Below are 24,854 nucleotides of genomic sequence, written 5' to 3'. Positions count from 1 at the left end.
AGTGTGTTCATCGTGACTTGGCAGCTCGCAATGTACTTCTGGCACAAGGAAAAATTGTGAAAATCTGTGATTTTGGTCTGGCTAGAGATATCATGCATGATTCCAACTATGTTTCCAAAGGCAGTGTAAGTATCTTCCTTATGTGGATTGAAATGCATACATTGACTCATAATTTAAAAGTAAACAGTCTAAATTTTAGTAGCTCAATTAAGTCATCATTTAAATGTAGTTATAAGTTAGTTGTCAGTTAGTACGAACTGTTTCCCATATGTAGAACAGTTTGGATGTATTTACATCACATCAGAAACACATTGTTCGTCCTTGGGCTCTAATGCTTGTAATAACTAAAGATGTAGGATAAAGTATTTTGAGGATCAGAAGAGAAACTTAAGAAAATTGCAATATGTTATGCTTCTTTGTACATGAACGTAACTCTTCGTTATGGCTTTGTGGCATTCAGACTTGTGTCAGAAGTGACTTAGAAGAACCACTAGCTCCTTAAAGTTTAACTGAATTGTCATATGAACGTATGAATGTACCACTGGAACGGTACTGACTTTTGCTCTTTATATGCATTTTCTATTAAAACCACAGCTGCCTCTTCCCCACACTATGAATCTCTCTCCTTTGTTACATGTCTTTTTACTTACTGGGATTTCCAGTGATCATATACTTTATTTTCAAAATTAGCCACATGTTTAAGTGAAATACCTGGCACTGCAAGCTTGTATAACTTGGCGAGCCTTGTCTATGCACGTGCTTCATTCCGACTTTCTGTTTAGTGCCTTCCCATCCTGCATTGGTTTTGACATCTAAGCACCCTATTGTACCTACTATTAAAAGTGCTCCCTTGAACTTAAATCCAATGTCCAACTGTACCATTTTTGTGGTGTGCACTGCAGTGTCTTGTTATGCAGGTGTTTACACGAATGTCACATTTATGAAGTAAAATGTTTCTCTTAAGAGCATAGACAATGCTTCACCATTAAGTCATCTCCTTCATATTCATCCAAAACAGCATTATTGCATGGAAAAAATACATTAGGGATAAAAGGACAAAAAAGAAAAGAAACTCAGAAGTGCAGAAATCACAATAGCATTGGCCTACAAAGTGTGACCCTCTACCAGGAAGGTGGCTGTTAATGTATGTACCTTACTGATGGTGGCCTGGAACATTTATATAGTAAACATGAACTTCATTTCAGAATGAGGTAATCATTTTTAGTTGTCACTTACTTTCACTGTTAGAAGAGGAAGACTCTTACCCTATTAATGTATGTAAGTTTTATGTTGACCTAGGGAGTGCGGGTTCCATGAGTATGTGTACAAATGTAGGGCCATTAAAAATAGGAAGCATAATATACAAAAATCTGCACAAAGTTTCTCAATTACTGTAAGAAACTATAAACTCAGTAGGTTACATCATATGCAGCTGCATCTATCTTAATGTGTTTGTTTGAGAGAACTTTTCTCACCACCTTTTAGTTATTCAGTTATTTAGTTTATCATATGGGAGCATTATAAGAGGATCATTTTCATAAAGTAACTTTAAGCAACAGTTGAAAGTTTGTATCCCTCTTAGTTCAAACTATAAGTAATTTGTATTAATGTTATATTTGATTTAACCTGAGGAAGAAAAACAGAAGAAAAGAAAAATGTTGTTTTCAAGCCAGTACCTCAGTAAGGTATTCATATGCAGATGGAAAGCATGTATGCATTTCCATAGTTTTAGAGAACCCCCATAAAGTTGAATTTACAGTTTCCCTTCAGTCTTCCTGGTGATGTAACTAAACAGGCTGTTTGGACTCATGGGAAGAGGAGTGTTTACACGACTCGCTGATGTGCCGTGTGTTTGCTAAGCTGTTGGGTTTTGTAGTTACTATGGAGGAAGACACATAAAAGCAGGTGTTTGCATTTCCTGAAACCAACAGGCATATAAGGAAGAGAAAAGTATGCAAATACAACCTGAAAGGTAGTGCAAACAAAGAAAAGTCAAAAAGTGAGATCCTGAATGCAAATGTTTGAGTGGACAATTAGAGTCAGACTGTGGTCCTGCCCTTAGAAGCTACATGCATTATTCAAGTTTGTTGTGTGTTCACATTGGTTTTTGCTGCTGTTGTGTTCATACTGCTACTGTTCAACCCAGTTCTAAGTGATGCAAAACTACATTTATCTTCTCACACAGAGGTTTGGAAAAACAGGGCTGATAATAAAAGTGTTATTGCATCTTTTGCAACCTGTAGTAACTATGAAATTTCAGACTGGTAAACTGCAGTCTGCAAACACAATGCAGTCTTTAGGTTAAGAATACTGAATTCAGTAGCTCTGTGATTTATATGATCAGAGCAGTTTAATGTCACTCTTCAGGTTCACAGGTTTGTACTAGGCTAACCACCCTTGTGGGCCATTTTAAGGCTAGTCAATTACCCCATGTGAGACTCAAACCTTGCACCTTGTGTCTGCAAGGTAAACACCTTAACCATTACGCCATCTTCCCACCCTTGATATGCTTTTACATTGCTTTATCAAGCATTTTATCTGAACAGTGTTAACTACAAGGCCTGAAATGTACGTTCAATGTTCAGAACTTAACATCCATTAAACCTGAAGATGTATTATGTATACAACATATGTTCTTAATTTAGTGAAATGAGGTAACTGAAAGGAAAGGGTAGGTTCAAGCTGGTCGTATTAGGGATACAGCATACATTATGTGAAAAAAGAAACCTAGGCTGAAACACAAATATTACATCAGTATGTTGTCGATCTCCGTCATGTCATTTTCAGGTAAAATAAATCATGTTGGATTTCTTGCAGCTTATATACATGTACTGAGACTGGCACTGCATAGCAGAAAGAGACATGCTGAAGCATGATTTCAGTTTCAGAGCACAGTTATATATACTCATATAGCTAGATAGTAAAAATCCAATAGTACAAGAATTTAGCAATCAGTAAATAAGTAAAGCAGAACATTGTAGGTTTCATTTTGCTTCTATTTCAACTAAGGATGTTAATTCACTTCTCTTAAAACTAAACAATTCTGGCAGCACATGTAACGAACTACATCCCTTTTCCCTCAAGCAGGCATCTGAAACCCGCTTCCACATATTTTTCACTTATCTCTTACCATTACCTCTGTTCAACAGCCTTCAAACATGCTGTAGTCATGCCATTACCAAAAGTCCACTCACTTTCACAAAGTAAAGACTATGGACCTATTTCCAGTCTTTGTTCTTTGACAAAAATATATGAAAAACTATAAGCATTTGTTTAAACACATCACCAACGATGATAGCCTCCTTTGTGATCAGGAAGAGGTTTCAGAAGTTCCTTTGGAACCATGACTCCATTAATATTTGCAACTGATAATATCTACTGTCATGTAAACTGCAGTCTTATTACAGCTGTTTTTTTTTCATAGACATAACCAGGGTATTCGAAATAGTAAACCACAGCCCTCTTTTATACAAGCGCAAGAAAGTGAACTTTGGGGACAGTAAAATTTTGTGGTTCCAAAGCTCTCTGAAAAATAGAACCTTTCAAATTAATTGTAACAGTTCTCACATAAAGGAACCCTGTACACTGGTGCCCCACATGGTTCATTTCGGGGTCCACCACTTTTTTATCTCAATTTATCAGTAACTTTTCTCTTTGTCTCCCTAATCTAAATATCATAATGTACGCAGATGATATCCTTCTGCTCAACACCAGCAAAACACACAAATCTCTTCAAACAACTCCACAACTCAAATTCTCATCCTTATGTAAATGACTTCACTCAAACAGACTTCTAATTAACTCCAGCAAAGCTATTGTCATGTTATCTGTAATCCCAAAGTACCTTCCCTCTCTTCCAGCTTTATTACTTGGAGACTTAAAATTCTTAATGTACAAGTACAAAAGTACCTAGAGCGAACTGTTGATCCTATTTGCAGCTTTACAACTCACACAAGGAATATTATTTAAGCACTTTCACAACTAAAACTCAGTTTTCGTATCTCTCACCTCCACTCTCTTGCAGCAGCACAAAACAGCTAAAACCACAAGTGTACTGCTTCCCAAAGTGGAATGTGCCCAACCACTTATTAGTGTTCAGTAAGCCCAAGATACTTTAAAACTACAAAATCCTGAGTCTTAAATATTTAAGTTTGCTCTCCTTGCATACCGTAGCTCACATCTCTGTGATGTACTTCATAATTCTATTCAGTATAGTAGTATAGTTTAAATGATGATTGAAGAAGCTGATAACAGGTTACACCCCCCCCTCCCCCAGACCTGGAATTAAATCATATAGCCCCCAGTTGCAGACCCTATTTTTAAGTAAGTTACATAAGCAAATCAATACTTGCAGGTCTTGTTGACAAATAAGAACATGTACCACTGCACCCTGTGTGGTTATCATGGCACATATTGACACTACATGGTGAACTTTCAAAGTGAACGCATATGCTTGAATATGCATTTTTTGTTATTTACAGTGGAGTTGTAAGTAAGGCTTTCTTTGTTATTTGGTTTCATGATAGTGTACTGCTGGGGTTATGTTACTCCATTATTAAACATGATATCAGACTAGTCGAGAATCCAAAGTGATGCAGAGGGCAGAACCAGCTGCTCCATCTGTACACAGTCCTAATGGGGAATATGGCTGGCTGCACTGCCTATAATGCAGAATTCTTATTACAAGCATTACTGCCACATTACTTGTATCATTCAGTACACTTCTTCACTTATTTCAAATTATATGTAATATTTTTGTGCATGTTTTTATTTCAACAGACATTTCTCCCAGTAAAATGGATGGCACCAGAGAGCATTTTTGACAATCTGTATACTACGCTCAGTGATGTCTGGTCGTATGGTGTTTTATTATGGGAAATATTTTCTCTTGGTATGTAAAACAGTTCTTCTGCATGCGGATCATCTTAAATGCCCAACAATGTGTCTTTTTGTAGAGCTTGAGATTAATAAAGTACATAATGAGCCTTTCTTTTTAACACGTTTCATGCTAGCTGATACTTTCCCCTGGTTGCTCTCTAACAGTGAAGGTGATTGTATCTACTCCATTAGATTCCATAATCACTGCTATTCATTCTGTCTGTCAGTATTGCGTAAAGGCTACAGAGCCATTCCTACTTCGGGATATACTTCCTTTATAAGGAAGGAATTATGTTATTCCCTCATATATGCACCCCATCAGAAGAGGGAATTTCTCAAGAAAGATTTAATAGTATTTTTTTAAATGATAGGATATGTATGATGGGAGATCTGCTTCTGCAAACTAAGCAAATTACAGCTGATTACACACCAGAAATATACTAAAGCTTGTACTGTCTGAAATGCATTTGTTTATGTTGGGTGGCCTGGTATCAAAGTTTGATACTTAAGGGAAGCTTTTCAACATTTTCTGTGGCTTAATAGTGGTTTCCTGTGGCAAAACCTGAGAATGCTGCTGCTGTTACCGGGCATTAGTGAAAAGAATGCAACTTCAGAAATGGGATGCATAAAAACTGGCTTCAAATAAGCAACAAAAATTGTACGAGACAACATACGAACTAAAAAGAAAGGAGAAAAAGTAAGGTTGCCAAATAAAGTATCAGAAGCTGGAAAATGTAGCTTTAGGAAACATAAGAGAAAGCAGTAAAACAGTAACATGCAGCAATACTAATCAGGTGGAAAATGTAGAAAAATGGTTCAGTAAAGAAAGGAGGCAAAACATTTTATAGATACATAAAGATACTTAATGCAGCAAAGAAAAACTAAACAAAAAAAGTAACACCACTTGAGAAAATAAATAGGCTATGAGCAGGAATACATGCTGAAGAAGACAAAACAATTCAATGAATATTTTTTCCATATTTGCTGAGGCAGACAATGGTGGGTTACAATGTACAGCAGCAGAAGTAGCTGGTGAAGTGGGTTTCATCTGTATCTTATTGGAAATAATTTTGAATGAACTTCAAATACTAGAGGTAAACAAGTCAAAGGGACCTAAAGGAGTTCACCCAAGCATTCTTAGATATCTGACGGAGAACTGATGGCACTTAAAAGTCGTCTGCTATATCTGGAAGTCAGTTGTATTCTGTCTGAAGGCAATATTACTTATGACAGGAAGGTCATGCTATTACTTATGACAGGAAGGTCATGCTATTACTTATGACAGGAAGGTCATGCTACCTAACTCTTGCAGTTCTTTCTGGGGCAAGCCCAGAATGTGAGAAATAATCTGTATATGTCATATATTTAAATTTCAACAAGCATTTCAAACCACATCCGTCAAAAGGTTAGTGCGTAAACCACCTTAAGATGAGTTATGGGGTGACAGATTTGGTGACATCTTGGCTAGACTAAAGGATGCTGAGGGACAAAGAAAAAAGCATTCCATTCATGAAAATGTAGTCATTATTTTGTTACTACAGGGGTCATTACAGGGACCAGTCCTTTTCAGCACAGTTTTTAAGTGAAGTTGTACAAAATCTGGAAGGAAAATTATATACTTTAGTTTGCTGAAAGCATAGAGATATGCAAAAGGGAATGTACATGGAAAAACTAGGGAGCCACTTGTTAAGGTCTGAAGAATGGCAGATTAACTTCAGTGCAGAAAATGAAAGTGGGGAAGCAATAACATATGAAAGGAATCCAGATTTAGAGAGGAAGCAGGAGCTGTTGCAGTAATATAACTAAACCTGTTCTCATTTCAGATTGTCTAAAAGTACGCATGCATTGTAACAAACTAAAAATGAAACTAGATAAAGTAGAAACATGCATACGAAGTATGATGTTATAATTCTGTACAGACAGCTAGTAAGTCCCATGAGAAATATTTTGTCAGTTTTTGTGGACCTCATTTGTACCTGACAAAACCACAAAGGCAATATACATGCATTGCAGTGGAGGATAGCAAACATAAAACATAGAAAAATACTTAAAGTAAAATATAAACAAAAAGAAAGCATAAAGAATGAGTGCAATATATCCACACATTCCATTTGCATGTAAAGAAGACCAAATATGATATTGTATTAACATTTATTTATCTCAAAGAAACCTACAGATTGTTTCAAAACAGGAGGTGTATGAGAAAAGCTGGCCACAGTTTGAAGATGTAGGTAGAAAACTCAGATGACAGAAAGCACTTTTCATGGAAAATGTGGTGGATAGTTGGGATGGCATTTCCAAAAGGGTAGCACCATCAAAAATAGTGCAAGAAAGAGTGCAGAGGGCAAACGTAATGAAATTGCTATGTTCGGTGAAAGACGGAAAGAAGATGCAGGTTGAGTATGTTCTCTATTTTACCCAAAAGTAAGTGAAATGGAAGTACTAGAAGGGCCAAGTGGTCTCTATCTTCTATTAGAGTGTAGCAGTCTGTAACATGGGTCATGTGGATTGATCTTGAACATAATGTGGTCTTTCAACTTATTGTTACCCAGTGTAGTTGTGTACTCTTTGGGCCTACAACAGCTTTGTGAAATAAATGCATGCTAGTCTCTACCAAAAATTGATATGATTGTTTCTATGCTCCTTAGGGTGACATCACTACTTACTTTTTGAATCCTTTCCCAAACTATGAAGTTTTATGAAGTTAATAATTTTAAGCAACTGAGAAGTCTTTAAATTAGTAGTTCTGCTGACCAGAGTGAGACATGAAAATATTGTTTACTATGTTGTGTTTATACATGGATTCTGAGGATCCCTACAGAATTATCTAAGTTTTAGAAAGCAGTCATGTAAATGTTAAGGTTTTCACTTTTGAGTGGTAATCATTCATTTGAATTATTGTGTGATGCAACTTTACCTTTTGTTTGGAACGATGAACTCTTTGGCAAAGCTTAGATGATATCATATTTTAGGATATGGGGATTCAAGACCCGAAGCTTGCAAAATGAGGCATCACATATTTACTTGTTCTGTTTCCACCAGAGTGGCTGCATCACATTTCTTTTCTGCCTTCTGAGTTTTAACATGTCCTTTTCTTCACTTCACTTCATTTTTTTAAGCCACTGTATTCATCACAAGTCTGTGCTAGTGTACCTTGTCAGTTTTGAGATGCTCAGTATGTAATGCAGACTGTAAGGTGTTAATTTCTTTCCATTTTTTTTTCTTTGACATCAATTATTGAAGCATTTAATCAGATTTAGCATGTATTCCTAAAGTTAGCATTGCACTGCTTTGTTTATAGGAAATGCTTGGCTTTTATTTATACTGCAGCTAAAGGGCTTCATGGACTAGCGGTTTGTAAACTGCTGCAACCTACAACAAGCCTTGTAATTAGTGCACTGTTTACACAAACCCTGATAATGGTACTTAGCACTGTATGTCTAAGGAAAATGAGCCATATGGGGAAGGAGAAATCTCTGAAAAAAGATGAATACCACTATAAATGTATCACTTAATGTGATGTGGTTCCCTTGTGCTCCATCACTTTAGCTTTGCTTGTATGTGAGCAGGACAGAAACTTTTTAGAATAACTTGCTGTGGGTCAAGTGATGTTGGGTGCTCGGAGGTAGGCCCTTCATATTTTAATGCGTATGTGATATTCACTAATAATTCAAGCCCAGGAGATACAATGGTGGAAAACCAGTACATGTCATAATCATGTTTCAAATTTTAGATGACAAGAGTTCATTAAATGTTGATGAAATGTAAATGTGGAAGTCAGAGTAGATGTTCAAGCTATATGGCTGAAGTCACATCTCCAGGTTGAAACAGTTATTAAATGGATTTATTATCTAAAGCCTAACTTTATGTTTTTTAGGAGGAACACCATACCCAGGAATGACAGTGGACTCTTCATTTTATAATAAAATCAAAAGTGGCTACAGAATGGGGAAGCCTGATCATGCAACAAACAACGTGTAAGGATTTAAGTGGCATTATCTTTTAGTCTTTTTAGATTCCAGTTTGGCTTCTTTCAGGTATCCTTTTCATGAAAATGTTCTCAGCATGTATGCTATTTCTTTACTTACAGATATGAAATTATGGTGAAGTGTTGGAACACTGAACCTGAGAAGAGGCCTTCCTTTAATCGCCTGAGTGACATCATTGCAAAACAGCTTCCTGGGGAATACAAGAAGGTTTGTTGTTTGTTCATTGGATGAATGCATTGGTAGTGCAGTAGCTTTCATTAAAAACTAATGTCAAATACTTTCCTTTGCTTAGAAGTAGTTACATGTGGTAAACTGTTCGCACCGGAGAACAAGGCAGTGGGGTGTTTGTAGTAGGAAACAAAATGCTTAGAACAACTTGTGAACTAAAGCTAATATTTGTCCACACTACTACAAATGTATTTAGTGTATCTTTAGTGCACTTTCTGTCTTGTAATGGTGAAAAGCAAAATTTCACTAAGAACCAGTTTATACTTGGCTCCTTCAAAGATGATTGAAAAGCTTTAGCAGATGTGTTTGCATAATTTCAGTAAGAGATATCATGTACCCCTAAAATGAACTGCATGTGGTTTTACCTGCAGTGCTATGAGAAGATTTGCCATGACTTCCTGAAGAGTGATCACCCCGCTGTAACCCGTATGAGAACAGAGAGTACCAGCACATACATCGGTAACACTTACAAAAATGAAGACAAACTGAAGGACAGAGAGAGTGGCTTTGATGAACAACGCCTGAGTGCAGACAGTGGCTATATTATCCCTCTACCTGACATCGACCCAGTATCAGATGATGAGCACAGTATACGAAATCGACACAGGTAGACCTCAGCTGTAATGTAATTTATGCACTGACTAAATAATAAAATGAGATATTAAGCAGCTTGTAATACAGCTTTGCTTTGACTGGAAGAATCAAAACTGCTGACATTTATTACAGTTCAGATACAGAACTATAACTTACAAGTAGAACTGATTTCACAAGGGGACTGGCAAGTGTGTCTCTCATGTTATCTCAGGCTAGGATCAGGTAGAAGAGAAAATGTAAGGGCTTTTGTAGTTAGGCATTCATGAAACTTCCACAAGCAAAGTCTGAACTTACAGTCACCTCCACCTCCTTGTGCGTGTCCCCTGCTGTCCTTGGCAAGGGATCAAGGTCATACCCACTGTCAGCTGTCAATCATAAGCCCAAGGAAGGTACCTCCTCCCAACAATCACCTGTGGAATGAGTCTCAGGGTTTCAGCACTGCAACTGTTATACCTGAATATCTGTCCAATGTACTACCACATCTGGACTGCTAATATAAATGAGCCCTTGAACCCTCCTGAGAAGGTTCAGTAGCATAACTTGCACCTGAGGACACTACATGTGTCACTTCTGAGAAAGACTCCAATTGTGAAGTTAAGGAAAGTCCTGTGGATCCCCAACATGACGTGCATCACCAGGAAAGCTCTGGACATTGCATGTGTTTGCTTTGCTTAATGTATGTTACAATTTGTCTTGGCAGGTGTGGGACTGCACCCTAAGGAATGCGGTTTGATACCAAATGCAAAGCCCCATTTAAGCCCCCAGAACAATGGGTTTCCTGTGGTATGCACGATCCTGCATTCAGGGAACCATGTCTTGACACCCAGAATTCATCTCATCGTCTGGGTATCAGTGGATCTCTCTGCCTTCTCCCGAAAAGACCAAATCGATAATGGGGTGGGCATCAATCTCAAGAGGACAGCCCCTTATGGAACCTATTTTTACAGATCCATTTATGTGGTCTGAAAACAATCTGCTTCCACTGTTCATGAGAAGGCTGATGCTTTCTTCAATCCCCTTGTCAAAGTAGACTTGACATGCTAACTAAGCATTCCAGGGTATTTCTTATATGAGTTCTTCAATCCATCATATATCCCATAGAACACAGGATGTCTCTTTTTTTGTAACCCAAAAATGAGTAAACAAATGTAGATGGGATGGGCTACAGGGTGTTCTCTGATGCCACGTTGGTCCTTAGGCCCCTTCACTACTTGTCTCCTGTTTCCACTCCTCGCTTGTGAACCAGGTTCTAGAAAAGGAGGTAGTGAACCTCATACTAGAGCCAAGCGACCTCAGGAAATGATCTGTATGACAGCTCTGCCAGTCACTTTCTTATAGTTGACTTTTAAGTCTGAGTATGTTGATGTTTGTATTAGGGCAGTAAGCTTAGGGATATTTCAGTGCTGAATCACGTGGCTTGAGGTGAGACATTTTACTTCTACCCTTCTGAAATGAGGTCTTCTTTGTGTAAGCTTTGAAGATGTGGTGGATGAAGAAACACATACAGACCACCACCAGGGTTTTTTGACACCATGATTACTTGTCTTTTTTTCTTTTCTTTCATCTTTCATTTCTCTGAAAAGTGGAAGCTTCCATATAGGGTAACAAGGACCCTCACATACTGTGCAATGTTGCTCTCCCTGCTTGTACAAGAAAAACCTCCTATGAGGCAGACTGCTTATGTGCCATTGCAGCAGTCATGAGTACCTTTATGACTGCATCTGCAAAGCTAGTTCTCCAAAGTTTGTCCCAGCTTGGAGAACCAAAACAAAAGACTTGTAGGTTTTGCAAGAGGTTTCTGATGACCATGTTTTAGAACTGTCTGCTCCGCCACTGAAAAGTGATCTGCTAAACAAGAATGCAGTATCTTTTCCATCACTGAAAAGTGATTCGATAAATGAGAATGCAGCATCCAGAGAGCACCAGGAAAAGGCCAAGACTGTATGTCTGAAAGTGGTTGAAGAACATATTTCTCCTTCAGACAGAGACAGTGACAAAGAGAGAGAGAGAGTCTGAGGGTTCTAGTCCCACATCTTCCTCCTTTAAGAGGGTATAAGACTGTTCCATTACATCTTGGTTTTCAGTGATTTCAATGAGTATAGCAGTTAAGTCAGAGTCTGGTTGGTGATTCTCCTGTTGGTTGCATTTCTGATGCTACAAGTGCCTCTGTACATGATAAATGTCTTTTGGCATTTTATTTTCTGCTATTCCTACAAGTGGTTCCTTCAGCTGATTCTAGGTAGGCTCCACTTGTTGAAGTGTGATCTTTCCAGTGTCCCAAGAGTCTTTACCAATGATGTTTTCCATAGTGGTTAAGGCATTGCAAGAGCAATGACTTCTTGTGTTTCTCTGATTGCCCTGCATGACTGGCCCCTAATGACCCTGACAAGTGATCCTTAATGCACACATTGGAGGTAACAATAAGTTGAAAAAAAAGCCAAGCTTGTTCCACCTAACAGAATTGCTCTCATTGGATTAGAGTTGCATATCTCCAATGATGGTCATTCCATCTTGCAGGCATCATTGAAGAAGTTAAAGGTTTGGCCAAACTGAGGACACTGATGCTGTGTCTGGTCAGTATTTTCCATGAATAGGGTACCCTTGAGATTGAGAATTCAGACCTCCTCAGCTTCTGCTACAACACTGTACTGAAAGTGGAGCCAACCCAAAATCAGCTGAAGGAAGACACTTTTTATCTTGTGATCCCTGTTCTGCATCCATTTTCACTGTCCCATTTAACAACTTTCATATAGAGGTATTTCACTGGACACTGAGTTGTCAGTGATTGTAGAGTCATTATCCCCTCATGCACCTTCTGATAGGGCTCTGCCATCAGTCTCCAGATTTGTGAACTGCGACTAACTATCTCACTTATCCCAGTATGTGGCTACCCTTCCTGCAGCTTAACCTGTCAGTCTTTGATAATGGACACTGTCCAAGTGAGCTCCTTCTTAGTACAGGTAAAATGGACTGCTCAAGAAAGGGAGAGTTGCATTAACCTGCTCAGGTTAAGGACATATGCTGATATGCTTCAGCTCCCTCGTACAGCTAATGAATGTTGTGTCTGGTCAATATTTTCTAGGAACAGAGCATCCTGGAGATTGGTATACTTGCCTCATAGGAGGGTGCAGTCCACCTCAGATTCTACCAAGTACAGCAGTTCATCAGGAAGTGGACAGTGAATGCACCATCATTCCTGTGACAGAGCTGCTTCTTATATGTCTTTCTCTGTTTCTTTCTGATTCCACTATAACGGAGTTAAGATGACTACTAGTACTGTCAAAAGTTACACATTTTAGCCTAGACAAGCTTATGTCACCCTCTGTCATTCCATCATGAACATTTACTGAATCAATAATATTTACTAATTCCTCACTATCTTTCTTGATGGATTTTGGAATCCTATACAAGTATGTCATGGATTTGACAGACTTGCAAAAATATGAGTGCCACTAGTATCAGGGTTATTTTTTATCTAAACCGCCTGTTCTTTTTGTGTTACATTTATGACAATAAAAGATGTTTGCAACTTTAAAGACTGTTTTTGAAAATGTAAGAAACTGTGCTATTTGTACTCTGTACTTGCCTGATGGTATAAGTTTGTAAAGTGAAACTCAAAGCTGCTAATACTATCAGGTGAAATAACTAACTTCGGAATCATGCCACCAAACCAAATGAAACAGCCAAGGAACAATTTTATAGATCTGGAATAACCTATTGGTAGTATACAATTATAGCTGTGCAGTTAGATCTCTTAAACCACCATACACAAAAAATGAAAGGGCAGTAGTGAATATTTTTGTTTGCAGTGACTTCTAAGGATTGCCATATCCTACATATAGTACAAAGAAATGGAAGATGAGCACATTATTGTTACGTTAGTCACCATTCAGGGTACACCATTCCAGGATTTCTTAGTAAAAATGCTATGCATGCCAAAGAAGAAAAGCCGCTGGTGATTGGACAACTGTTTCATGTGATCTGTTTGAAGACATCCAGTAAGCACAGGTGTCACACAGCTGTCACTGAAAAAAACCCTACATCTCACAGTGTGTGTTGCTCACACAAGAACTTCACATAAAACAACCAATCAAACATTTCACATACAAAATGCAATGAATGCCAACCATTCAAGTGATCCCTGTTAGGTAAAGACAATTATCTTCACAGATCAGGCATACTTTTAAGAATTCACGTGACTTAGTTATGTCCCATCTGAAGCAGTGTATTGCTGTGATTATTAATGTGACACAACAGTTTTACAGAAGTAAATTTGTTCTTAATGTTTTGTATGGAACTGTTTCAGATACCTTGTTTAAGCATAAATTGTAGTTTTACAGATCTGGAAAGTGAATGTTTAGAATGACACTTGTAATAGTCCTTCTTTTGTATGTAGAAAGTATAATCTTTGAAAAAAAGACACCATTTATTGATCAACATCCTAAGTAACAAAACCAGACCGCACCATAGCTTTCAAAGAGATGGCCCTACACTATTTTTTTGGTACTGGTTTTGTTCCTAAACCTATTGACCCTGAAGCCGCCACTTTAATCAGACACTATCCTGTCCATGGGGGGCCATAATCCAGGCAGCCATGAGGGCGCCTTATGCTCTTGATAGATGGCAGCCTGGAAATGAGAACATTTTCTTTTCTTTTTTGAGTAAATCCTTCACTGGTGGTGAAATGAGGGTTTGAGTCATGCATCACTTAAAAGGTTGCATATGTCCCTGTGACAGCATCTGTGTACTCCCATACATTTGCCGATAGGAGTTAGACAACACCCGTGTACTCTCCTACATTTGCTGACAGGAGTTAGACAACAACTGTGTATTCTCCAACATTTGCTAACAGGAGTTAGACAACAACTGTGTATTATCCAACATTTGCTAACAGGAGTTAGACAACACCCGTGTACTCCCCTACATTTGCTGACAGGAGTTAGACAACACCAGTGTATTCCCCTACATTTGCTGACAGGAGTCACCATCATGGCTTGGGCTGCCACTTTCATACATCTCAGTATCTCACCATTACAGATTATATCACTGTCCTTAAAAAAATCATAGCATATGGTCAGAAAGTGGAACCCTTTTTATTATTTTTCACAATAAAAGATCTTGATATATTAGATCCTATATAGTTAGTGGTTGGGAGTCTCTGTGTAGATCTAATCAGATGTATACCCATGATCAGGTCTGACTTTATGAAAACATCAGTAAATGAAGAAGAAACAAGACCAAATTTGAGGGCCAAAATTACAGTGTCATACCTAAATCACAACAGTTAAAAAAACAGATACAGCAAAACAAACAAAATAAATAAAAATGCTGGCAAGCAGAGTTTCACAGGCATAAATCACTCAGATGATGATTAACCAAAGGTGTATTTAATGATAAAAATCCACAAGAAAAACAAATAAAATGTGAGTGTTTTCGTTAAACAAGTGTTAACTTCATCAGACCGCATCACAACAGTTGAGAGATATGGCCTTGCCCACATCTCTCCTGTCACCATATCCCCACATCATTATAAACCTCTGCTCTCCAGCTGAGGCCTTGTCATTAGGGCAGTAATGCAAGGCAGGTGGAAACCTATATCCCTCCCTTTCTGAGATATATGAATGGGCACATCTGTCTATCCATTCATCTCTCCCTTCCCAGTATGGATGCACCCATTCTGTGTCCTCCCTCCCTCTCTCTGTGCATGTACTGTCAAGAGTAAAAAAGTTTTTAGGCTTTTCTCAGTTAGGGGTCGCCACAGTGGAACTCCAGTCCACTAATGATTGGCAGTGAGTTTTTACAGTGTCAAGTTGCCAGTCTAGTGCCCAACCTTCAAGGAAGGCACATCCACACACACACATCTTTAAATTCACTTGACCGAGGGAGGACATGCAGACTCTACACAGAAGGCACTCCAGCTGAGAATCGAACTGGAGAAACTCTTGTGGTGAGGTGACAATGCTAACCTCTGCACCACAGTGGCCTACTGAGCTGGTAATTGAACTCAGGCTATCTGGGCTGTAGTCAGGGTTTCTATCCTTCTGTGGTACTAGCGCAGGCTATCCCTACACATTGTGTTGTGCATGTGTGAGTAAGGGTGATATGGTTGATTCCCTAGTATCTTCATGACTCCCAAGACCATATCCCTGATGCCTGTCAGCCATTTATTTTTCACTTACATTCTTGCATTATCCCACAGTCACACTCTTATGCAATACAATCCACACATGCTAACTTCTAAGTACCATCAGACAGCCTGCCAGTCAGCCAGACAGACAGACAAAAACTGAAATGGTGTAACAACTCACAAACCACCTTCATCAGCCAGCTTAGGCCACGCAGTATGAAAAACGTGCACAGATGGTCTTATGCTATCACTAGTGCAAAGAAACTACAGTTGACCTGCTGAATAAATAATGTAATAATGCAACCTAACCACCCACAACCATCAGCCAGATGTTTGCTAGCCAGTCTGAATTTATTAGTTCAGTGGATATCATGTCGCATGTAACTCCTATGTATCAATGGAGCAAAATCAAAAATAACTATAACTGAGATACTGAGTCTCATTTGCTTTTTCTATGATGTGCACAATGAAACATATACAGACCTGAATTACCAACTGCCAGATAAAAATCCTTCAAACCCAGTGATTAATGTGATCAGCTGAAATTGCTGTATCTTTGTAGAAGACATGCTTGCATGCACACACACGGGCGTGCGTACACACACACACACACACACACACACACACACACACACACACACACACACACACACACACACATGCACACACACACGTACACACACTTCGGGTAATATCAGAACTGCAATGGCTTTTGATAAAATAAAAACTTGCAAAGGCTTTTGGCAAAATAGCATTTCAACAGCATTTAGCTTGGTCAAATCACAAAAGTACTGTTTGGCAAGTCATTGCTAACCATTTGCTTGGATTCACTGGCAATGAACATATGACACTAACACATGCTTGTTTTAAAAACATTCACTTCTTTTAAGAAGTAAAATCTAAAGTGTACACATGATAAATAATTCTTTCAGGTGTCTCTGTTAGCCTAGCTGTAGCTTCAGTGAATGTTTACTTTTAGTTTATGCCAGGACAAGTGAAGGACTTGTTGCACTGAATTCTACACTCAAATTAACAAATGATAGCAGGTGTTCTGCACTTCTGGTGGATCCTGTTTATTTTTTCAGAAGTGTTATATCTCTGCTTTGAATTAAAAAAAAACACTTGCAATGTTTTGCATAGTTCTGGATACAGCTGAAGTGCACAGCTACAAAAGCAAATCCTTTTGAAAAAAATTACACTCAGCCATTAGGGTGGAAAAGACGTCTAGCATAAGTGACTTACAGGTAATCAGAATAAACTTTATAATCTATTGAAAACAGTCTAAAATGGTCAAGTAAGTAGGAGGTAAACAAAAATGAACTGACATACTCATTCAGGAGTAACGTAGTACAAAGCTGTACTCACTTGATAATATATTTAATTTTTAAAGATGTTTAATTACACTTTACTCATGAATAAAATAATAGTTTAGCATAGTAATTAGGCCAAATTTAATTTATGTACTTAATATGAAATTATGTTTTCCCAAGGGGTGTGTGATAGAGAAATGAGATTTCATAGCTTCACATTAGTTACTGCATAAGAATATAACCTGTAATTTAAGACGATATGTAGTCAATAAAGCATATCCTGTACATCCAATCAGCTTTGTAGCTGTGACAGATAAGGATTTTTGTGGCTTGTGTGGATTATGACACAGGATATAATAATACAGGAGGTACAGTTATGGTTTCAGTATCCTTGTAATATAGCAAACCAATGAAGCATCGTCCTTCATTAGCGACAAGTTGTCCCATCTTGGAAAGAAATTGTTAATTTGTACTAGCTATCATATGCACAGTCCTGTCATGGGGTGGGGTTCATATTGTAAAGAATATTAAAAAGCAAGGAGAAACATGCACTAGGTGCAGACTTGTTACCCTTGTCATAGCTGTTCTATAGATAGTCATATGACTGTTTAACATAAAGGATGCAACCTACAGTCACTTTGGGATGACTGGTAGTGTCATAGACTGCGCTACTGATAGGTAACATTCTGTAGGAAAGACAGGTGGACAGAAGTGGAAGTCTATAAAAATGAATATGGGCCTTGGGTGAGAAACTGTATAAAGGTGTGTGTGTGTGTGTGTGTGTGTGTGTGTGTGTGTGTGTGTGTGTTTGTATATGTGGATTTGTGTGTATGTGCGTGTGTGAATGCTTGTAAGAGAGAGACAAGAACCAATGCAATCTGAGAAAAAATGATCAGAGACCATCACAGATAGCATTCCCTTCAGGGATATTCTGTACTTTGTGACCAGCATCACTGTAACAGCCTCGGTACACAGTGATTTCTGTTCCATTCATGTGAGCACTGTGCACCCATCTGATTTCTGAATCATCAGTCTCAAATAGCTGTACAGAGTAAAGAGCAGTCATGATCTAATTACACAAATATCCACAATGGAGCAACCACTGTAATGTAACATCACATCTTGCACAGTGCATTATTAGCAGCTCTCGTTGTCCCCCTTTTCAGTGTCATACTTACTTTATTTCTGGCCATGCGGCTGACTGCGCTCTAACATATCAAGGCTTCCTGACATTTTTACTTACCCAGAGCTTGTAGTTCTTGTTAATGATCACTGCAGTGCTGTTCCTTTATGGTAACCATTTCCAGTACCTTTGTTCTCAGTTACTGATCAGTCACTGTCATTTTCATGCACGTACATGTTCATATAACTGTCAGTCTACATGTCATTTGTGACCTTACGCCTCATTTCTTACTGTCATTGTGTTTTACGGTATTCTGAAAATAAACCTTCTGTATATCTGATCTTCATCTTCAAGCTTCCATTTTCATATTTTAAGGTCCCAGATTTGATCTCTTCTCACTCATTTCTTCTCTTCTTTCTTTTATTTACGACTTTAATTTTCTTTTTCTTGTCTTTCTGCCTAACTCAGATCCTTTTGTGTCACTCAGATCCTTTTGTGTCACCATCTTTATTACTAATAGATTAATGGATATATATGCCTTGCTCTTCACACACCTTTGTCCCTATATTTCTAGTTTCATATCCTGATTTTTTTTACTTTCTGTCTCTCCAGTGCTACCCCTCTCTTTTTAACCAGCCAGCAGTTCATGTTTCTTATTGGCTGATCTGACTTCCCCAAGCACACATATTTTTTTAATGCCTGCTTGTTAAGTACTAAGCAATCTAGTCTTTATTTCTAAAGAACATTTCCTTAACTATTCATTTTAGATGTATAATATAATATTATGTTATATTAAATGACACTACATTATATTATATTATATTGTATTGTATTGTATTGTATTATGTTATGTTATATTTAAGCAATAACCAACTACGTGGTGTGGTATATTGAAGATTTGCCCATGGTTGATGTGGTTTAATTATGAGGGAGAAGCCTGAGTGAATAAATAAAGCCAACCGTGGGTAAATTTCAATTAACCACAACCACAGAGTCGGTTATTGCTATTATACAATGACATTATTTAAGAAAAAAAAATACTTACTTTTCTTAAATAATGTCTTTGTATAACGGCGCATTACTATTCTTCCGCCGGTGGTGGTATACTGCTTCCTTGTGTCGATGTGCTGCATCTGCGTATGGGACTTGCGTTCCTACGCATACCCAGTACATCAATGCTTTGAAATGGAAGCAACAGAGAAAAGAAAGTCTCTGTTGCTCCGTTTTTTTTCTTTTTCTTTTTTTTATTTATTAAAAAATAAAAAGGTTTTGGACACTTTATACCAACGGAAAAAAGTCCGGGCGACTGGACCTTTTTCCGTTGCTATATTGTAGGATTTACAATGGGCACGCTGGCTAATCAGCATGCACATTTTGGAATATTAATGGAGGGATCATTGTATATTATATTATATTATATTATATTATATTATATTATATTATATTATATTATATTATATTATATGTTATATTGAGCTTTCCATGTAAAACTATTGTATCTCAGTCTCTTGTTTACTTCCCTTTCCCGCTTGATGTTCTAAGTAGAACAACAGAGTCATATTCTGATAAGATCCTTTCTGTTAGCTCTATCTTCATCACCTTTTCTGTAGATTGTTTACATAGTGATGTGAAATGCATTTCACTCACTTGTTTCACTGTCCCTTGCAAATAAAAATTTCTGGTTCTCAGAATGCCATATTGTCCACACTATGGCTTCATTTAAGTTATTCATTCTCTTACCACTTCATCTTTGTTCTACATGTTCTACTGCTCCCTCCCAGATTTCCAGCTTACTTCATTTTATATTACAACGTTAACATCTGCCCATGAATTCCCACATTCCCTCTCTGTTCCAGGCCCAGTCTCTTAAGAAGTGTACAGATTCATAGATCTTCTACTTGGTATAGATATTATCGAATGTCAGCAAGATACCTTTCAGGTCCAGTTTGCGTATCACTTAAAAGTAAAGGTGTGCTACTTTCATAAGGAGCTAGCATTCGAATGTTTGTCGGCAATCCTTTCTTTCTTTGATATTCATATGTGAAGTACAGCATGAACAGAATAGAAGGAAAATTGCTCTAATAATATATTATCTACTTACTTAATTTTTATTCTCTTTTTGTTTGTCACAGTTCCCAGACATCTGAAGAAAGTGCTATAGAAACTGGTTCCAGCAGTTCAACTTTCATCAAACGTGATGATGAAACTATAGAGGACATTGAAACAGTAGATGACGTATGCATTGATTCGTCAGATCTAGTTGAAGACAGCTTTCTGTAGCATTGTTGTCAGACTCTGTAGAGCACCTTTAATCCATTACAGACAACGTGCTTCAAAATCAAAAGACTTCTTGCAAGATGATAAATGAACCACTTAAAGCACAGGGTGCAGGTGAAGCTTATGTAATAAGCAACATCAAACCATAAGCTGAATGACAATCTCAAGCAGAAAACACGAGTTTGTTGCAATTGGACTTAGCACATTCAGTTTCTAAAGTACGGTACTTCCATTGCTTGTGGCTTATTTCTCAGTACAGCCATAAAGGGAAACACCATATATGGTACAGATCCGTGTTTTGTGTGTTTTTGTTTGTGAAGATTTGAAATTTATTGTTGTGGATTGAAATGTAAATCATGTAAATATATATATATTTTAGTAAAAAAAACATTCTATGCTATGTAATACATATCTAAAACATGAAACAGACATGCAAATACCATAGAGAGACCACTTAAAATATCATATTTCCCTTCTCCCAGTTCATTGCAGGCTGCTTTTGAATGAAATTATAGCAGACAAAAAAAAAACACTAAACCACTTTTAAAATGTTAAAGGTACATTCTAACAGGCTGTTAACATTTTACTGAAACTGTATGTAAAAAAATGAAAGCAATAATAATATGATTGTTTACATATTGGATATAGGGGCATTTTTACATCTTTTTATAGCAGATTTTGTAGCTAAATGCTATTTATCTTTATTTCATTCTCAAGAGTATCATAAAGGAAATATTGCTTAATTTCATTGCAGTGGAATATGGTACTGTACCGTCGGATGACTTTTAAAGCTCAAACCGTTATTTTAGATAAACTGTAAAGTCTGTTAACTTTATATGATTACATATAATTTTTTTATGAAGGGTTGCTTTTTCATAATAGCAGCCTGGTCTTTGTGTTTTGTGTGATCAACATTCCATTTTACTGCTCACCATTTTAGAAGACCTGTCATTGACTTGCTAAACAGATGTTTATTGGAGAGCTGAAGATAACTGTGTTGTGTTTAAATATTTTTGCTTGTGTCTTTCAACTGATTGTTTTGTTGTTTTGCTAGAAAAAATGTACAAGACAATGAATTATAAAGTGGGTTAGAAATTGCCTTGAATAACTTTTGGCATTAAGCCAATACTAGTTAAGCAATTGTAAAATTCAGGAAAAGAAAAAAAACTGGAATTCAAGTAAAAAACTTTTGCTTCAAACCAAGGTTATATGCTCCCCTTTTGAGACCAATTATATGATAGAAATGCTGATATGTTACCAAACTTTCTAATCAATCAGCCATTGCACTTTGCATCTGCATTACTTTTATTCAGCTTCATTTATAAACTTTGCATGCTTAGTGCACATACTGCACAGAGCAGTGTCTAATAGCTATGCAGTGAAATTCTGGAGAAATCTCCAGATTCTCATCTTGAAGTATTCTATAAATATTTATTGACTTCATCAGATGAAAACTTTACTGCCTTCAACAGTGAGAGACACTTCTGATTTCCATCACTAGGAAATAAAGAGACGTGATGAAATCTTAATGTCCGGACAAAGTAGGCTTTGAAAATCATTCAAATCTGTGCTTTAAGCTACTTGTAAAAGTTATGCTTAATATTGTTTTAATTCGCAAAACAAAAAAAAATGCATATTAAGGACATGATGCAAATATTTTTAGAGGGCAAGTCTTTGAAATGTTGCTTGTTTCTGGTCATATGTAGCTTTATTTCTCCCTCTGCTTTATCAGCAGTCTACCTTCTCTGGATACTTGCGTCACCATTACTGTGAATAGGTCTGTTGCTCAAGGATAGTTTGATGAAAGGCATTTTAATTGCATTTGATTTTTGCAGCTGTCACCCTGAATGACATGCTTGCTTTATGACAAAATGTCAGTGTTATTCTATTTTCTCCAGTCACTGACTTCACACGTAGACTAGGGGGTTGGCTTGGGATTCACATTTAGAGTAGGGGGTTAGCTTGGGAGTAACAAAAAGGGTACGGCTGGGGTTACATTTGGGCTTAGGGTTGCAGTTTTTGGATTTGTTAAGGCTTTATAAACTCTAGGGGGGGCATATGATGAACGTTGCTCCACAAAAATACTGTGAATAATTATGCATGTGACTATGTTCTATGCATTTTTGATAACATTCCATTTCATTGAAATAGTTTTCATTTTTGTTGTTTTTTGACTATGTAGATTTTATTGTGTTGCATTCAATATGGTAGTCTTCAAATAAGTAAACTAAGCCCCATTGTTTAAGCTCAGAAATAGCCACTAAACAGTTGTCAGGTGAGGTTTGAGTGGCATCATACTCAATGAGCTTCAGATTCCAGTACTGGTGCTGGACAGTTAGAGACAGAGCCTGGCAGATGATGTAGAGGGTTAAGGCTATGAGTTGTAGTTCCTGTGGTACAGGGTTCAATCTCTCAGCTGTCATTTGCCTACTGTTTGGCCTTGAACAAGTCACTTAACCAGACATTGCTGCTAGGTGCCACCCCTGAAAAAGAGGGGTTGTGTGTCCAGTGGGCAAATGGGTAAATAGGTGCACAAGCTGCCAAAATAGGATGTCTCCCACAGATGTTATGCATCATTATCTTCATAAAAACTATTAAATGAAGAAAAATAGAAATAAATGAAACTGCAGATACTTCTTACAATGTTGGCATCTGTTTTATATCATTAGTTTCTTAGTCCAAATCTCAAATGTGCCCTGACATGCAAAACCACGTCCTTTAGTATAGGAGGTTATAGATAAGAGTGGAAAAAGGAAATCAGAAGTGTCTTGTTATGGGGGAAGTGGGTGAAGATCACAAATTGAACACAAAGCAGGTTTAGTTGGAAAGATATAACCTTCTAACTTTATACCTTGTCTCTTTTTTCTGCTAGGGTCTTGACTTTAAGCCATAGGATAACTATAGTAAATGCAGCCATATGCTCAGTTTTATACACAGTGACTTTATGCCTTTACTTATCAAAATAAATGAAAGGTCTCAGATGTGAAATACATACTATATGTTTGCAGTATAAAGTGGTGGTGATTGTTCAAACACATCACCCAGCTATATCACGACTGTACATATATGTGTATGTGTATTTGTGTGTAAGTGTGTCTGGATGCATGTGTGTGTGTGTGTGTGTGTGTGTGTGTGTGTGTGTGTGTGTGTGTGTGTGTGTGTGTGTGCGTTTCTCCTATGCAAATGAAATGAAGGATGCCTTATGCTACACTTATTATTGTTTTATAGAGATTTTCCTAAACATTCTGCCATTCATGAAATTAAATCATTCCGTGGTAATTATTAAATCTGTCTATCCATATGTTTATTCCCCTTTTGGGAATTGTTTCATATCCTGCTGTAATGGCTTAATAGAGTCATACAGGGAGAGCTGGAAAACCCCCATTATGGCCATAGCCTGCCCTTTTGTTAATTGCTGTAGAAAGGTGAAAAACTTAGAACATGAGTTGTATATAAGATCAGTTATTGAGCTGGAAATATTCTGTATGCAGCAAAGGTCATCAAAGGAAATGCATTGTGCTATGAGCAAATATTTGAAAGCATAAGGTTTCTTTCAGAATGGGGTATGTCCTTTCTGGGATATGAACACTGAAGCAACTTATTTTGTAAATAAGTAATAAATAGTACCCTCCACTGTTGCCTAAGAAAAATGAAATCCTCTTTGATATGATTGCCCAAGGATTTGTCAGAGTGATTGATTATTTTTGTATGAATGAGTTCATTTTTTAAAGGAGGGTATGAGATCATATAATTATATAATGATGTCATACATCATTTTTGTATATATGTATTTTAAATAGACATAGAATACTGCCGACATGTTCCATTCAAGCTGTATCACTGCCTTTGTTTATATTTTTGAATGTGTTGTATTCCACAGGTATGTTAACTGTTGCACTTTTGAGATTGAGAAGTATATTTTAAAATAAAAAAGTTTAAAATATTCTCCAGGTGTTGGTGTCTTTTGATGTACATTTTGAATTGAGTATTATATGTACAGGTATAATCAGATATGTGTGCATTTGAAATTAATGGTACATCATATTTCCTCTTGCAAATAAGAAAATAAACAAATCATCTTTAACATAGAATATAAACCAAACTGAGATCCCAGCCCCGTGTGGTTAGGTTATTTTGTAGTTGTTGCCCTTTAGAATGTTGAGTAATATGGTTTCAATTTCTAGGAGGCTGTTGCATCAGATTATACTTTTAATTTAACATATTATTTCACTGGCTTGTGTTTGTGCTAGTTTTCAGGATTAAATCCCATAAGAGATATTTTCTCAGTAGTTGGAAAGGATTCCACTTGTTAACATAATTGTCTTACC

At 37.2% G+C, this 24,854-nt stretch overlaps 1 protein-coding gene across 2 annotated transcripts in view; it reads left to right on the top strand.

Annotated features, from left to right (window-relative positions):
• The window catches only part of PDGFRA (platelet derived growth factor receptor alpha), a 125,482-nt gene extending 101,010 nt beyond the window's left edge, over window positions 1–24,472 (top strand). For both annotated transcript variants that reach the window (XM_044061431.1, XM_044061432.1), the window contains exons 18-23: window positions 3–125; window positions 4,780–4,891; window positions 8,756–8,855; window positions 8,969–9,074; window positions 9,467–9,702; window positions 20,382–24,472. In XM_044061431.1, coding sequence (XP_043917366.1) covers window positions 3–125; window positions 4,780–4,891; window positions 8,756–8,855; window positions 8,969–9,074; window positions 9,467–9,702; window positions 20,382–20,529 — 825 coding nt within the window. In that variant the 3' untranslated portion in view covers window positions 20,530–24,472. The remainder of the gene's footprint in view (window positions 1–2; window positions 126–4,779; window positions 4,892–8,755; window positions 8,856–8,968; window positions 9,075–9,466; window positions 9,703–20,381) is intronic.
• Window positions 24,473–24,854: the final 382 nt, after the last annotated feature.

This window comes from Protopterus annectens, chromosome 2.part0 (assembly GCF_019279795.1).
Source record: "Protopterus annectens isolate FY-2018-M chromosome 2.part0, PAN1.0, whole genome shotgun sequence".
Lineage (NCBI taxonomy): Eukaryota > Metazoa > Chordata > Ceratodontiformes > Protopteridae > Protopterus > Protopterus annectens.
Note: the sequence above shows the minus strand (reverse complement) of the source record. Positions and strands in the feature narration are given on the sequence as shown.